Source organism: Ictalurus furcatus, chromosome 8 (genome assembly GCF_023375685.1).
Source record: "Ictalurus furcatus strain D&B chromosome 8, Billie_1.0, whole genome shotgun sequence".
Classification (NCBI taxonomy): domain Eukaryota; kingdom Metazoa; phylum Chordata; class Actinopteri; order Siluriformes; family Ictaluridae; genus Ictalurus; species Ictalurus furcatus.
Genome location: NC_071262.1, coordinates 28,215,612 through 28,230,204, shown reverse-complemented (window position 1 = coordinate 28,230,204; position 14,593 = coordinate 28,215,612). Strand labels below are relative to the sequence as shown.

Below are 14,593 nucleotides of genomic sequence, written 5' to 3'. Positions count from 1 at the left end.
GCAAAACCCTTGTTGGCAATCACAGAGGTCAGACATTTCTTCTAGTTGGCCACCAGGTTTGCACACATCTCAGGAAGGATTTTGTCCCACTCCTCTTTGCAGATCTTCTCCAAGTCATTAAGGTTTCGAGGCTGATGTTTGGCAACTCGAACCTTCAGCTCCCTCCACAGATTTTGTATGGGATTAAGGTCTGGAGACTGGCTAGGCCACTCCAGGACCTTAATGTGCTTCTTCTTGAGCCACTCCTTTGTTGCCTTGGCCATGTGTTTTGGGTCATTGTCATGCTGGAATACCCATCCATGACCCATTTTCAATGCCCTGGCTGAGGGAAGGAGGTTCTCACCCAAGATTTGACGGTACATGGCCCCGTCCATCGTCCCTTTGATGCGGTGAAGTTGTCCTGTCCCCTTAGCAGAAAAACACCCCCAAAGCATAATGTTTCCACCTCCATGTTTGACAGTGGGGATGGTGTTCTTGGGGTCATAGGCAGCATTCCTCCTCCTCCAAACACGGCGAGTTGAGTTGATGCCAAAGAGCTCCATTTGGGTCTCATCTGACCACAACACTTTCACCCAGTTGTCCTCTGAATCATTCAGATGTTCATTGGCAAACTTCAGACGGGCATGTATATGTGCCTTCTTGAGCAGGGGGACCTTGCGGGCACTACAGGATTTCAGTCCTTCACGGCGTAGTGTGTTACCAATTGTTTTCTTGGTGACTATGGTCCCAGCTGCCTTGAGATCATTGACAAGATCCTCCCGTGTAGTTCTGGGCTGATTCCTCACTGTTCTCATGATCATTGCAACTCCATGAGGTGAGATCTTGCATGGAGCCCCATAAACTCCCTTTAAGAGTGTGCTCCTAATCTCAGCTCGTTACCTGTATAAAAGACACCTGGGAGCCAGAAATCTTTCTGATTGAGAGGGGGTCAAATACATATTTCCCTCATTAAAATGCAAATCAATTTATAACATTTTTGACATGCGTTTTTCTGGATTTTCTTGTTGTTATTCTGTCTCTCACTGTTCAAATAAACCTACCATTAAAATTATAGAATGATCATTTCTTTGTCAGTGGGCAAACGTACAAAATCAGCAGGGGATCAAATACTTTTTTCCCTCACTGTATGCTCATTGTTTGTGCAATGCCTCTGATTGATTTTCCCTCTTTTCTCAGCTTCAAAATGTCAGTGACTTTTCACCTACAGACAGCTCTCTGATCATCATGTTGGCTTATCCTTTTTTAACAACAAATGCAGTATTCACAGGTGAAACTGAAGGCTAAAACCAAGAGTAGATGTTCACAGGTATTTATTTTTTAAACAATCAATCTAACAGGACACACCTGGGTAACAAGAAACACCTTGTCCCCTGATACGAAAAATCGGGTGGTCTAATACAAAATAAGCTATGTTTTATGTCCTTTAACACAACTGCATGTAAATACCAGTAAATAAAAGTTGAAATTCTAAACTCTTTTATCATATTCATCTTTTGACCTAAAACCCAAATGCCTTAAGTCTACAACAAACACAATCAGCCTTGCTGTTCCAATAGTTTTGCAGGGGACTATATAATCTAGGTAGCAGATGACACTTTAGAATAAACACAGTCTTCAGATTTTTCTCTCTTTCTTGTCACTCTTTTGGTATTCTTCTTATTGAAATGTAAAGCAGCGTAATTCAGTTCCACTGAATCATCGTGGCCCTGTGGGAATGAACATGCAAACTTCATTTTAAATCACAGCTAACTGAATCATGGGAGTGAAATTTAATAGGTTGTTTAAATAATAAGAAGAATATAAGATTATTTACCAGGTTGGCTGGTTGCAATACCACAGAATGTTGTTGGGGTCTCACTGCAAAGAGAGAAAAAAAATCTTCAAAAATCTTCAAAAAAACATTCAAAGCTATTTTAAATGTAAAGCAATATATACAGGCATGGGACAAAGAAAGTACCCCCTCCATTAAATCTATATTTTATTTATCAGGGTATAAATAACAATTGTGTGGTCCACACAAACTTCTATGAACACAACAGCATAAAAATAAATAAAGAAAACACAACATATTTCAATATGTAGTCTTTTTTTTTTTTCTGAAAAGGTAAACCAACATTCAGAAACCAGGTGGGAAAAAAAAAAAACAAGTACACCCTTACAACTTCCACAATCATTAAGAGAGTAATTATCAGCCAGGTGTTACTAATGAAATTCACATGATTAGGTAATCATCAAGAAGTGTGTCTACCTCTAGAAAAGCTGATTATTTGGCAGTTTAGTGTTCTGGAGCACTACATCATGCCAAAAAGAAAGGACATCAGCCATGACCTCAGAGAAGCAATTGTTGCTGCTCATCAATCTGGGAAGGGTTAATAGGCAATCTACAAACAATTTGAAATTCACTATTCTGGCCAATGGCCAAATCAAAGTCCAGACCTCAAGCACATTAAAAAAAATTCTCCAAAACAATGTGAGAGACCGATAAACTCCTACGGTAAATTTTTACTTTAAGTTTCTGTTGCTAAAGATAGTTCTACATGTTAGTGAATTGCAGGGTATACTTATTTTTTTTCCCACTTGGATTCTGAATGTTGGTTGGAAAAATGACCACATATTGAATATATATATATATATTAGTGCCCATGCCGCTATAACTTAACCAGGATTATTTGTCAGGAATCTACACATAAAATAGCACATAACATTGAAGTAAAGTACTATATAGTTTACAAAATTATTTACAGTTCTGTATCTCACAGACTCACCTCTAGATTGGTCACGGTGCCTCTTTTTACAGATTATAAATGCTTGAGTGAAGATCACAACCAAACACACTGCCACCACTACTGCGAGATAGATTGTTCTTACTGCAGGACAATAAATATCATAACAATAAATATGTATGCTACAAGTGATATAACTGCTATTATCGTATATATAAAAAAAAAATAACACTAAACAATGGGCTACTGTAAATATTTACAACTACTGATCATGTTAACTTTTTACAAATAAATATCTAAACAAAAAATATGCAAAAAAGTATTTTTTTTTTTGTTAAAACCAATGTTATATATATATATATATATATATATATATATATATATATATATATATATATACACGCAAAATTAAAATTACTAACCAGATTTTGGAATGTTCTTTATTTGTACTCGTGTCCCGTTCCCGAAAATAATCTTCCCACACACGGCCACAGCGCAGTAGTAAGTTCCAGTATCATTGAGGCTGAGGATGTTCTTGGAGAAGTTGTACACACAGGTGTGTGTAGAAGAGCCGCTCTCACACTGATGGCTGCTGTTGTGATGAGTGTAAATGATTTGAGGATGGGATTGTGGTGGAGCAGCTCTGAACCAGAGCACTTGGAGTTCTGCTGATCTGCTCTCAGAGAGAACCGAGCACTGCAGAGTCACTGACGCTCCTGCAGGAACCGAGTCCGACACACCGCTCTGGAACACTGACACTTTTACATCTCCATTACCTATTCAGTGTAATATAGAGAGTGTAAGACCATGGCTCTCTTTATAAATTTGTACTAGTTAGCGGTTGGGACAAAACCAAACAATAATTTCATCAGTTCAAGGCTCTTCATATGTTGAATAAATAAGTTAAATAAAACAAACAAATAATTATTTTAAAATGACATTTTATGTTAATCATTATATTTTACAGATTTTTCATTGTACACATTATTTTTATTTTACATTGTTTATATTATAGTTTTATTTAATTCATTCTAACCAATCAGGACTTGAGAGGCAAGTGTCTGTTATATAAGTGGGATGTGTGTAAGTTAGTGTAAGTTCTCCCCAACAATAAGCACAGCACTGTTAGTGAGCACAGGTTCCCTTACAGAACAATTACTTTACATTTCACATGTAATCAAATGTTTTTTTTTGTTTGTTTGTTTGTTTTTTTTTTTTGTTTTTTTACATGATGTGAGGGATATGCGATCATATTTGAAAAGCAAATAGTGCATCTCACCATGTTATGCCCTGAAATTGCACGTGAATTCAAATAAACACGTGACACCATGTGAACAATATGTGGAAAGCTATATCACCTACATGTACTTAATGAACATGTGAATATTAATGGGAAATGTGAGAAATTCACAAATGAAAGTAAAACCTCATGCACTACATGTAAAAACGCGACCTTGAATTAAACTTACATAAAATGTTTAGCTGTCTAATCTATGTCGAGGGTGTGATGCTTGTTGGACAGATGTCTTAGCAGGTAAATATATATTTACTCTTCACATTTCAAAACAGTTCTACTTAAAGACCTAAGAAAGCACAATAAAAAGTTTCTATATAATCTTTTATTTTCTCAACCCTAAATTTGGTATCAGGCCACTTTGTACCACAGTCTGCCCAGCCAACACTTTAAAGTTAATCCTAATCAATATTAATACATTTCCAGTACTATTTCTTTTCTTAAAAAAAGAAAAAAAATACTATAATTCTTTATATGTGCAAATATTCTCCACTAACATCTGCAATATCCATCATTTCTAAAAGCATTTTGTTAATTAAATATAGTATATATTCAATTTACAAATTGATACTTTGGTCATTTAGAAATTCCAAAAGGAGCATAAATATATTAAATATATGCACAGCTTTAGACAGATTTGATTTAGTTTATTACCTGTTACATCCAAGAAAGTTCCATTAGATAATGTAAAATTCTCCCAGCTAAATCTTCCACAGTAGTAAAGTCCACCATCATCCTTTATTATATGTGGAATTATCAGAGAAATGCCGTTATCAGTCGCCTCCATTGTAAATCCTGAAGTTCTGAACTCGGGGGAAATTTTGATACCTTTAAATGATAATTTTTCTCCCACTTTTTGAGGCATTTCTCCAAATATATGTTTGTACCAGACCACACTTTCAGCCTTAGGAATATCTCCAAATGGGCATTTAAGAGTAACACGTTCTCCAGACTTCACTGAGAGAAATGATGGTCTGGACAAATCCACAGATAGAGCTGGAGCTAGAAAATAATTTACATTAGATAGAATTGACCAAGAGAAATAAACAATGGATGAAAATATATTAAATCAAAGAACTAATAAGTGTATCTATAGCCAGTTTAAATTCAGTGTCTTTAAAACTTACATATTGTGTTGAGAAATAAAATAATTGTCCATACTGGAGCCATCTTCAGAGGTGAAATAATATTCAGATCGAGCTCTTCGAGAACAAAATAAATAAATAAGCGAGGAAAGCACCAAGTATTTTGTACTGGAGACTTTCACCTGATTGGCTGAGTTACAAGTCACAAGTTCTATATCCTTCTATCTACATGTTTCTATTTTTGTTACACACTTTGACCACCAGAAGTCTGTAGGGGAAAAAGAAGTAGAACAAAGTACAAAACCAAGTAGAAGTTAAAGTAGAAGTATCGCACACAAAAATTTATCTTATGCTTTGAACTTAAATAAAATGTGTTTTTATTATTATTATTATTATTATTCAAGTAAAATCAAATACAGATTCAGGTAAACATTTTAAACAAAATGAGGTGGGGATTAAAAAAATTAAAAAATAAATATGTTCAAAGAAAGCTTATAATAAAAAGAAAGTAAAGTAAAACATCCGTTTTGAATTGTCATCATTTCACTTCAATAATTGCACAGCACATGTATTTTAGATCTGAAAAAAAAGGTTTATTCATCCATTTGTTTTCAGTAAATGCTTTATGCAGAGGTAAAACTATAAACTTTACTTTTCAGGACAGAGGATAAGCTGCATTTTCCATGTTGCCTATTTCTGACCATAAATAAGTACTATAAGAGAGCTGAATAGCTGATGACTCTTGTCGTGGTTTCTTTTATATGCATGTTGTGCTTGTTTCTGGTCACCCAGAAGCGGAAAGTAGGTTACTTAAGACTTCCTTCTTCTCACGATTAAACCACAGACTCGTCCCACTTACAGATGCAAAGTAGATACCAGTACATGCAAGATTTACTCTAGATATATTATTGGTAAATGAAAAAAAAATGCTCTTCTGAGCTCCTCCTTGGCACCAGTGTGGCATTTCTGTATCTTAAAAAACAATATTAACACCACATTATTGCACTGTGACTTGATTATTACAGAAACCACATCTATTCAGACAGTTATCTTCAGCGAGACTGCGTGTCGGTTGTTTGTGTAAAGAAACAAAATACGCTTAATTTCCTCTCCATCGTTTCTCAAAATCTCTGGACTTTCTATCCCTTTATAAAAAATAGAAGAAAAAAAGGAATGAGCGAGAGAGAAAAATATGAGTGAGAGAATTCAGGAATTGTGTTACCGCTTGCTCCCGTTTCTTCACGGGGAATAGCGCACACTTTCTGGGTGAAGTGTCTAGGGATGTAGCATACGATGGAAGCCTCTAGAGGCTGCACATGGTAACGCCTACATTAAGCAGCTCTGCTCGCAACTCGCGCTCTTCTCGGACGCCGAAGCAAGTTGGCTTTCAGAGCCTTGTGGATCTGGGCCGGCCGCTGCCGAGGCAGATAGCCGTCTCAGGTTCGGGGGATCTCTTATGGATCCGGAAGAGGAGCCGGAGACGAGCGCTGCTCTATCTCTTGCTCTGTCTTCCAGGTTCGGCTCTCCGCTGGATTTTGGAGCTTGCATCACGACTCTTCCTTCCACTTTGGAAAGCCAAAAGGGAAAACAAAGAGAAAAAACACACAAAAATAATAGTAATAATTCTTCTCTGACTCCAAGGAGCCAGAAGGGTGTACTAAAAACTGAATTGAAGTGATTACTAAGTCTGAATGAGCTTTTTTCTCCCCAGTGAAAATAAATCCCTCACACTGCAGAAAACTCCCCTTTCTTCCAGAAGTGCATGACAAAATATCAGACTTCTGGGGGAAAACCATGCATAAGCTGTATTTACAGTATAACCCCACGATGTTGGATTATTCGTCCATTGTGGGGAATGAACGGCATGGCTATTTAGCTATGCTGAACGTGGAGGAAGCGCTTGCGAGCTACCTCTCTCCATGGACGGCAGATAATTTAGGGGGGCCGGCTTTGCCATCCTAGCCACTGTGTAAGGCATTGGTGGGCAAGGCCTATGCAGTAGTAGTCTTGCTTGTAGGTCAATGCAGACAATGAGAGTGTTGCAGGCCTACCAAGCAGACCTGCTGAGTGAGCTCGACATATGGCGGCATTCAGCCAGTTCCTTCCCTGTTGTGTCGAGTTCACCTGGGCATCCACGAGTGGAGCCCGGGCCAGCGCTAGTGCGAGGGAGACACAAAAGGCGAGTATGGCAGACCGCCAACCCCTGCAGACAGCCAGGGGAACCGGGTGGCCACAGTCGCGGCCTGCTACTAGGCATGATCTGAGAATGTTCATAAAGATCAAGCAGACAAAGAAGAGCGGTCCTGAGGGGCCGTGGTGGGATGTATCAGGGGACATGAGGTTGTTAGGGCATTTAGCCTCCAGTGCTACTGTAGGGCCTCCCCTATCAGCCAAGGCTGTCCCATGTTTTCAGTGTTCTCTCGTCAGCGAGCTGTCACAGGGCAACGGAAATCTGATGCTTTCCCTCCAATAGAATGTGGAATAGTTAACGTCACTAAAAGACCATCTGGCAGTGTGGTAACTACTGCCATGTGTCTCCATGGATTCTGTCTACTGTAGAAAACGGTTACCGGGTCCAGTTTAGAGCTTGACCCCTGCCCGCGGTTCAGAGGTGTGCTCACCAAAGTAGTCAGCACAGACCAGAGCCCGATGTTAGCGCAGGAAGTAAGTAAGTAAGTCCCTTGGACAAAGGGGCCATAGAACATGTACCCCATTTCCTGAGGGAGGGAGGTTTTTACAGCTGTTATTTTCTGTTCCGCAAAAATAGGAGTATGCGGCCAATTTTAGAGCTGCGTCATCTGAACTGTACTCTTCGGACATACAGGTTCAAGATGCTGATGCCCAAACTTATCGTGCCACAGATTCAGTTTGAGGACTGGTTTGTGACAATAGATCTAAAAGGTGCATATTTCATAGAAATATCGCTAGCTTTATCCCCTCGCACCTGCACAAAGTACATGGATGTCACTCTGGCTCCATTGTGACTCCAGGGAATCCGTGTACTATACTACCTGGACGACTGTTCAATTCTAGCAAGATCCAGGGAACTGGCGGTTCAACATCGAGTGTTGTTCTCACCCACATGAAGAGCTTGGGGCTCAGGTTGAACCTCAGAAAAGTATGCTTTCTCCAGTGCAGAGGTCAACTTTTCTAGGGGTTATAAGGATTCTACCACGATGAGGGCGTTTCTATCCTGAACATGCCTAGGGTCAATCTTATCAACACTGAGCAAGATAAAGCTGGATCTTGGCATCCCATCCAGTCTCTGTGGAGACTATTGGAGTTTATGTGGAGCATGGTGCACATGTGGCCGAGGTCACATCTGTACGCTTTTCCCCCCGATCGCTCTGCTCCCACAAGTTCTAGCGAGAGTTCGCCAAGACAGTCTATGTCTGCTGCTAGTAGCACCTTATTGGCCAGCTCAAATATCGTTCTCAGAGGTAATATCCCTGATAGATGGCACTCTTTGTGAGATTCCCATCCACAGGGATCCACTGTAGACCAAGTGAACTGAGCAATAGCTACAGTCCAGGAGTTCTTACAAGAACGTTTCTCAGCGGGGTGGGCTCCTTCTACAATCAGGGTTTACGTAGTCGCCATTTCGGCCAGCCACGCCCCTGTTGATGGAGCCTCTGTGGGGCAACATCCTCTAACTTTGAGGTTTATGCGTGGTGTCAGGCGGCTGAGGCCCATCTGCAGGTCGTGAATACCTTCCTGGGACCTTTCTGTGGTCCTGGAAGGTCTGTCAGGTGCCCCATTTGAGCCCTTAAAGTGGATCTACTGTCTTAAGCTGGAGGGCTGATTTATCACCCTCGGCAAGAACCAGGTAAACTGTGGGTATGGCCCCTGAGGGGCACCAGCTCATAGATTCTGGTCTCACAACTGAGGTTGTAGAGAATATGTTAAACGCTAGAGCACCATCCACAAGGAAATTGTATGCACTCAAGTGGTGGCTTTTTGTCTTGTGGTGTGAGGTACGTCAGCTAGACCCAGTGAACTGCACAATAGCTACAGTCTTGGAGTTCTTACAAGGATGTTTCTCAGCGGGGTTGGCTCCTTCCACAGTCAGGTTTTACGTGGCTGCCATTTTGGCCAGCCAATGCCTACACCGGCTGCCCAGCCTGTGGTGTTGCAGGCTTTCTGCCCTCCTCCGTTCCTCACACCGGAACAAGAGAGAATGCACCTGCTGTGTCCAGTAAGGGCTCTCTGTACTTATGTCTACCGCTCCGGCCAGTGGCGTAAGTCAGAGCAGCTGCTGGTCTGCTTTGGCAGCAACAGTAGAGGTGATGCTGTGTCAAAGCAGCACATCTCTAATTGGGTAGTGGAAGCAATCTCTATTGCTTATGAGGTGCGCGGTCTCGCTATGCCTCTGGGCATAAGGGCTCATTTCACTAGGGCAGTCGCCTCCGCGAAGGCTTTGTCCAATGGGGTATCCTTACAGGATGTGTGTGCTGCTGCAGGGTGGTCTACGCCACACACATTCATTCGTTATTACAGCCTGGATATTCATTCCACCCCGGGGTCGAGTGCCTTGCAGTGACCCTCAAGCTTGGGTCTTCTTGTTCCCATACCGTTATGCTAAACGCAACGTGGAGTTCCCTTTGAAAGGGAACGTCTGGGTTACGCATGTAACCCTGTTCCCTGAGAAGGGAACCAGACGTTGCGTAGCTTTGTCATAGCAGGGCAGGCCTGTGAATTGCGTCTTCGCTTTAGATAATAGAGGCTGATGGCGGGGTTCACAGGCGCCATATTAATATCACACGACGCACTTAATTGCCACGTCACATGATCATGGCAGGCCTGTAAATAGAGGCGTGATTTTACACAAGCTTCAGATACCGGTCGCGTGCGCAAGGGCACTCCCATAATGTTATGCTAAACGCAACATCTCGTTCCCTACTCAGGGAAAGGGTTACAGGCGTAACCCAGATGTTTTCATCCATGTATGTTTATGCAAATTTTGTGATCTTGCATAAAAAAAAAACTCTGGGTGGAAACACCAGATGTGAATACAATCTTGAAAATGGGCATAAAAAACTTGCTTAATTGAGGTTGATAATGTTTTAAAAAGAGCAAGAAAATCTGATTCTGTCAATTACGTCAATTCACCCAAGCCCTGAATCAGCAAAACACCCACACCATCACACTACCACCACAATGTTTGACAGTTGTTATGATGTTCTTAATGTTTTTGATGTAATTAAACAAGTTCAAAATTTGACTCATCAGGCTACCAGACATAATCCCAAAATGCTTGAGGGTCATACAGTGTTTTTTAGCAAATATTAGGCAAGCATTTAAGTTCCTCTGGTTAGCAGTGGTTATTGCCTTGCAACTCTCAAATGGATACAATTTTAGCTCAGTGTCTTTCTACGAAGGGTGAACATATCTGAGACGAGTGAGACCTGTGGTTTCTTATATGTTTATCTGGATTATTTTGTGACTTCTCGGATAAGTCGAGGCACTCTTTGAGGAATGTTGGTAGACCGGCCACTTCTGGGATGATTCACCATTGTTCCAAGTTTTCTCAATTTGAAGTAAGAAATGATCCTAAGAACTATAAATATAGCTATATTTCAATAAGCAACTTTTCTGGAATTTCTAGTGATCGTAGCATAGTGTGCTGTTTTCCGGACATTTAGTCTACCTTGCGTTGCTGGAAAGGTTTTGTTTTCGAGATCTGAAACAATTAAATGTGTGAAGAAATCAAGAAATGACTAAAACTACTACTTTCAGTTTACATTCAGTCCAAACAATCATTAACAAAAACACATCTACAGTACAAATGAAACCTGATAACAGAACTAATTACATTGAATCAGATTAGAGATCAAATCTAAGTTACAGAAAGACCTCGCACATCAGAATATATAATATCTTGAGGTTGTTGTTTCTTCATTCGTCCTCTTTTGGCTCTCCTCTCATTGAAATGTAAGGCAGCGTAATTCAGCTCCACAGTGTCACAGTCCTGTAGGAATGGATATTAGATTATTAGAATTAGACTTTAGAATTATTATACTTTGATGCAAAAATTGTAAACTAATTGCATGTCTGTTTATAACATCATGTGTTCACATATCCTGAAAATTTACCTGATTGAGGGTCTTGTTGGTCACAGAACCTTGTTTTAGTCTCACTGTAGAGAAGAAAAAGCAACAACTCTTTAAAGCTGCTATATAACATGAGCTACTTTGTTTTTTTGGATGTTCTACAGCATTAAATGTAGCTATAATAAATGGAAAAAGCATGACATGTTGCTTTTAATGAAATAAAAGTGTAATTGTTGGCAAATTGCTATATTTTAAGAGAAATAAAACTCATCAGGATGTGATATTAGTGGGAAAATGTGGGGTGGTAACAGTAACTCTGCTTTGTACCAGATCAGTGTATTTAATAAAGTGTAACTTTGTGTATATATTGCTATTTTGTTATATATAACAATATAATAACTAATAAACTGGTGACTCATTGAATATAGTGAAAGTAACATAATTTTAAAATAAGTTTATAATAATCTAATAATGTTGATAATAGCCATGCAGACTTACCTCTGTTTTGTCCTTTAAAGGTTATGAGAAAGATCAAAGCAAAGATCACGACCACACACACTCCCAAAGCTACAGTGAGGTAGATCACTACAGGGTCCACAGATCTCTCTGTCACACAGTAAATATCACAATATCAATCTCTGTCACACAGACAATATCAAACAATATAAACAAACAATATCAATCTCTGTCACACAGTAAATATCACAGTGTTAAATATAGGCTCAGTGTTTACTTCTATGCTAAACCAACTCATTTCTTTAGGTCATTGAAAATGAGCAAGAATAATGATTTGAAATGTGGGGTTTGTTAAAAATAGAAATATTTGTAATTAGACAACTTGGATGGTCAAATACAAGTAAATAGATGTAGAGTAGATAGACAATGCGCTCTGTACTCTGGCATATCACTAAAACATTATAGTTCTTACCCAATTGTACTTGTGTCCCATTCCCAAAAATGATCTTCCCACACACGGCCACAGCGCAGTAGTAAGTTCCAGTATCACTGAGGCTGAGGATGTTCTTGGAGAAGTTGTACACACAGGTGTGTGTTGAAGAGCCGCTCTCATACTGATGGCTGCTGTTGCGATGAGTGTAAATGATTTGAGGATGGGATTGTGGTGGAGCAGCTCTGAACCAGAGCACTTGGAGTTCTGCTGATCTGCTCTCAGAGAGAACCGAGCACTGCAGAGTCACTGACGCTCCTGCAGGAACCGAGTCCGACACGCCGCTCTGGAACACTGACACTTTTACATCTCCATCACCTGTTCAGTGTAAAGCAGACCTTTATAATAAATATGGCCCATAAAGCAGATGCAGTCAATTACAGCATATTCACGAAGAGACTGTGACTCCACTGGAAGTATAAATTCCAACACGATAGTCTAGAGAGCTGGTACATCATGTTTATATTACTTTTTTTTTAATTATTAAAGCAATCAAATACAGAACTTTTTTCATACACCCAAATATAAATACAATTGTTGTGACGAGACATCATCATACAATTTCTCACCTACAAAGAGTGTTTTGGGGTGCAAACTTTAATTAACATCTCCAATAACTAACTAAGTACAACTACAATTCCCAAAACGTTGGGACGCTGGGTCAAATGTAAATAAAAACCGAATGCAATGATTTGCAAATCTCATAAACCTGTATGTTATTCACAATAGAACATAGAAAACATATAAAATCATGATGATGCAAATCATTTTACCTAGTGTCCCAACTTTTTTGGAATTGGGGTTGTAAATGTACTGACAAGATCAAATCCAGAATTAGAAATTTAGGGTGTTTTGCTGTAAAATACTTGTATATAATAATTTATTTCCATATGCTGGTTCCCAGATAGTACCTGAGCATTCAATTCAAACATTCAAAATAACTGCTGTGACCAATATGGACCTTTAGTGTGGAAATAATGATGTCTTGATTAAAAGTTATTAACATAAAATAACAAGATAGCAACTCAAAATAATGAGTTATTTAACTGAATAATAGATTATTACATCACAATAAGTAAAAAAATAATGAGATTACCAACTTGAGGTTTATGGATTCCCTTTGTTAATCATAAATGTCATATTTAAGAAAATATTAACTAATTAAATATGTATTAAACTAACTGTGTACATTTTAAAATTCTTACCTTTCACTGATAAAAATGTTCCATTTCCAAATCTTGTTAAAAAGTCTCTCAGTCCACAGTAATACATGGCTTCATCTGATGGTTCCACATTAGCAATTTTTAAATGGTAATTCGTTTGTTCTTTCTTGATACTGAATCTTGGTGGCTTGAACTCATCTTCGTAATTTGGCTCTTGATGAACTGTGACCATTACAAAAGGCTCATGTCCTGCTTTTTGCTTGTACCATACGATGACTCCAGAGTTATCCTCTCTTAGTCTAAAGCAGTGCAGAGTCACATTATCACCAACATCAGCAGTGATCAGTGGGTTCGGCTGACTGACATCGTTTGTCTGTGCAGAATCTGCTGTTAGGAGTTAAATAACAAACTTTATTCTATCTATAATACACAGAGACTGAAATTAGAACATTAAGTGCCTTTGAATAGAAACAATCCAAACCATGGACACTTACCAATTTTATTAAAAAGCATCACTGTAATCCACATCATCAGCATCTTCAGTCTGAGGTCTGCGTGTAGTAGCATGTCTCCTCTTGCTACTGTATAGATGGTCAAACTGAGCACATCTCACTTTGTTCAAAAGATTTATGACATGAGGTTCTGACATCACGTGATTTCCCACATACATTCTAGACTAACAAGTTAGCAGCAGTAGATTGTAGTAGACTGTGGTCCCTCCTCTCTGAAAACCAAAAACAAAAAAAAAAAAACAAAAAAAAAAAGAAGGAAATGAGATGGATAACCCCTTTTCACTGTTTTCATTTGTTTTTCTTTTTCTTGTCAAGTTATTGGGCAAATTTATATCCGACCTGTGTTATCCAACATTTAATTTTCTGCAACCCTGTGACAAATGTTCAAGCAAATCTGCTATATATCTATATCTATCTATCTATCTATCTATCTATCTATCTATCTATCTATCTATCTATCTATCGGATCATTGCACCTAACAAACTTGCAGTATAATATTATAAAGCTATTCAAACTACAAATATATTTAGCATACTTTGTTTTTTTCTGCCCACACAATAATGTATTTTGAATAATCGTGTATTAATAAATTTATCAAATGTTTCTAGTGATGAACATTATTTAATGGTGTAGCATTTGATACTTTTGGTGATGAATAATAAGGTTCTAACTTTTTCATATTAAATCTCAAGCATATTTAATATTAATAATTGTTTTTATTTTAGTAAAAAAATATATGAGTAAATATATATGTTTCAGCAACAAGAACATTCTTCCATCCATCCATCTTCTACCGCTTAATCCTTTTCAGGGTCATGG

The 14,593-nt window shown here is 38.8% G+C and overlaps 2 protein-coding genes across 2 annotated transcripts; both read right to left on the bottom strand.

The window, feature by feature from the left end:
- Positions 1-2,654: 2,654 nt before the first annotated feature.
- LOC128612003 (uncharacterized) lies at positions 2,655-5,278 on the bottom strand. The gene is made up of 4 exons (XM_053631901.1): positions 5,145-5,278; positions 4,672-5,019; positions 3,146-3,499; positions 2,655-2,867 (listed from the first exon to the last, which is right to left on the bottom strand). Exons 1-4 carry the CDS (start codon positions 5,185-5,187, stop codon positions 2,656-2,658), a joined length of 957 nt encoding a protein of 318 aa, XP_053487876.1. The 5' UTR covers positions 5,188-5,278; the 3' UTR covers position 2,655.
- Positions 5,279-10,236: 4,958 nt separating this feature from the next.
- LOC128612002 (uncharacterized) lies at positions 10,237-13,951 on the bottom strand. Its single transcript, XM_053631900.1, has 6 exons — positions 13,756-13,951; positions 13,304-13,648; positions 12,081-12,416; positions 11,651-11,758; positions 11,195-11,238; positions 10,237-11,070 (listed from the first exon to the last, which is right to left on the bottom strand). The coding sequence occupies exons 1-6, from the start codon at positions 13,826-13,828 to the stop codon at positions 10,939-10,941; spliced, it is 1,038 nt and encodes a 345-aa protein (XP_053487875.1). The 5' UTR covers positions 13,829-13,951; the 3' UTR covers positions 10,237-10,938.
- Positions 13,952-14,593: the final 642 nt, after the last annotated feature.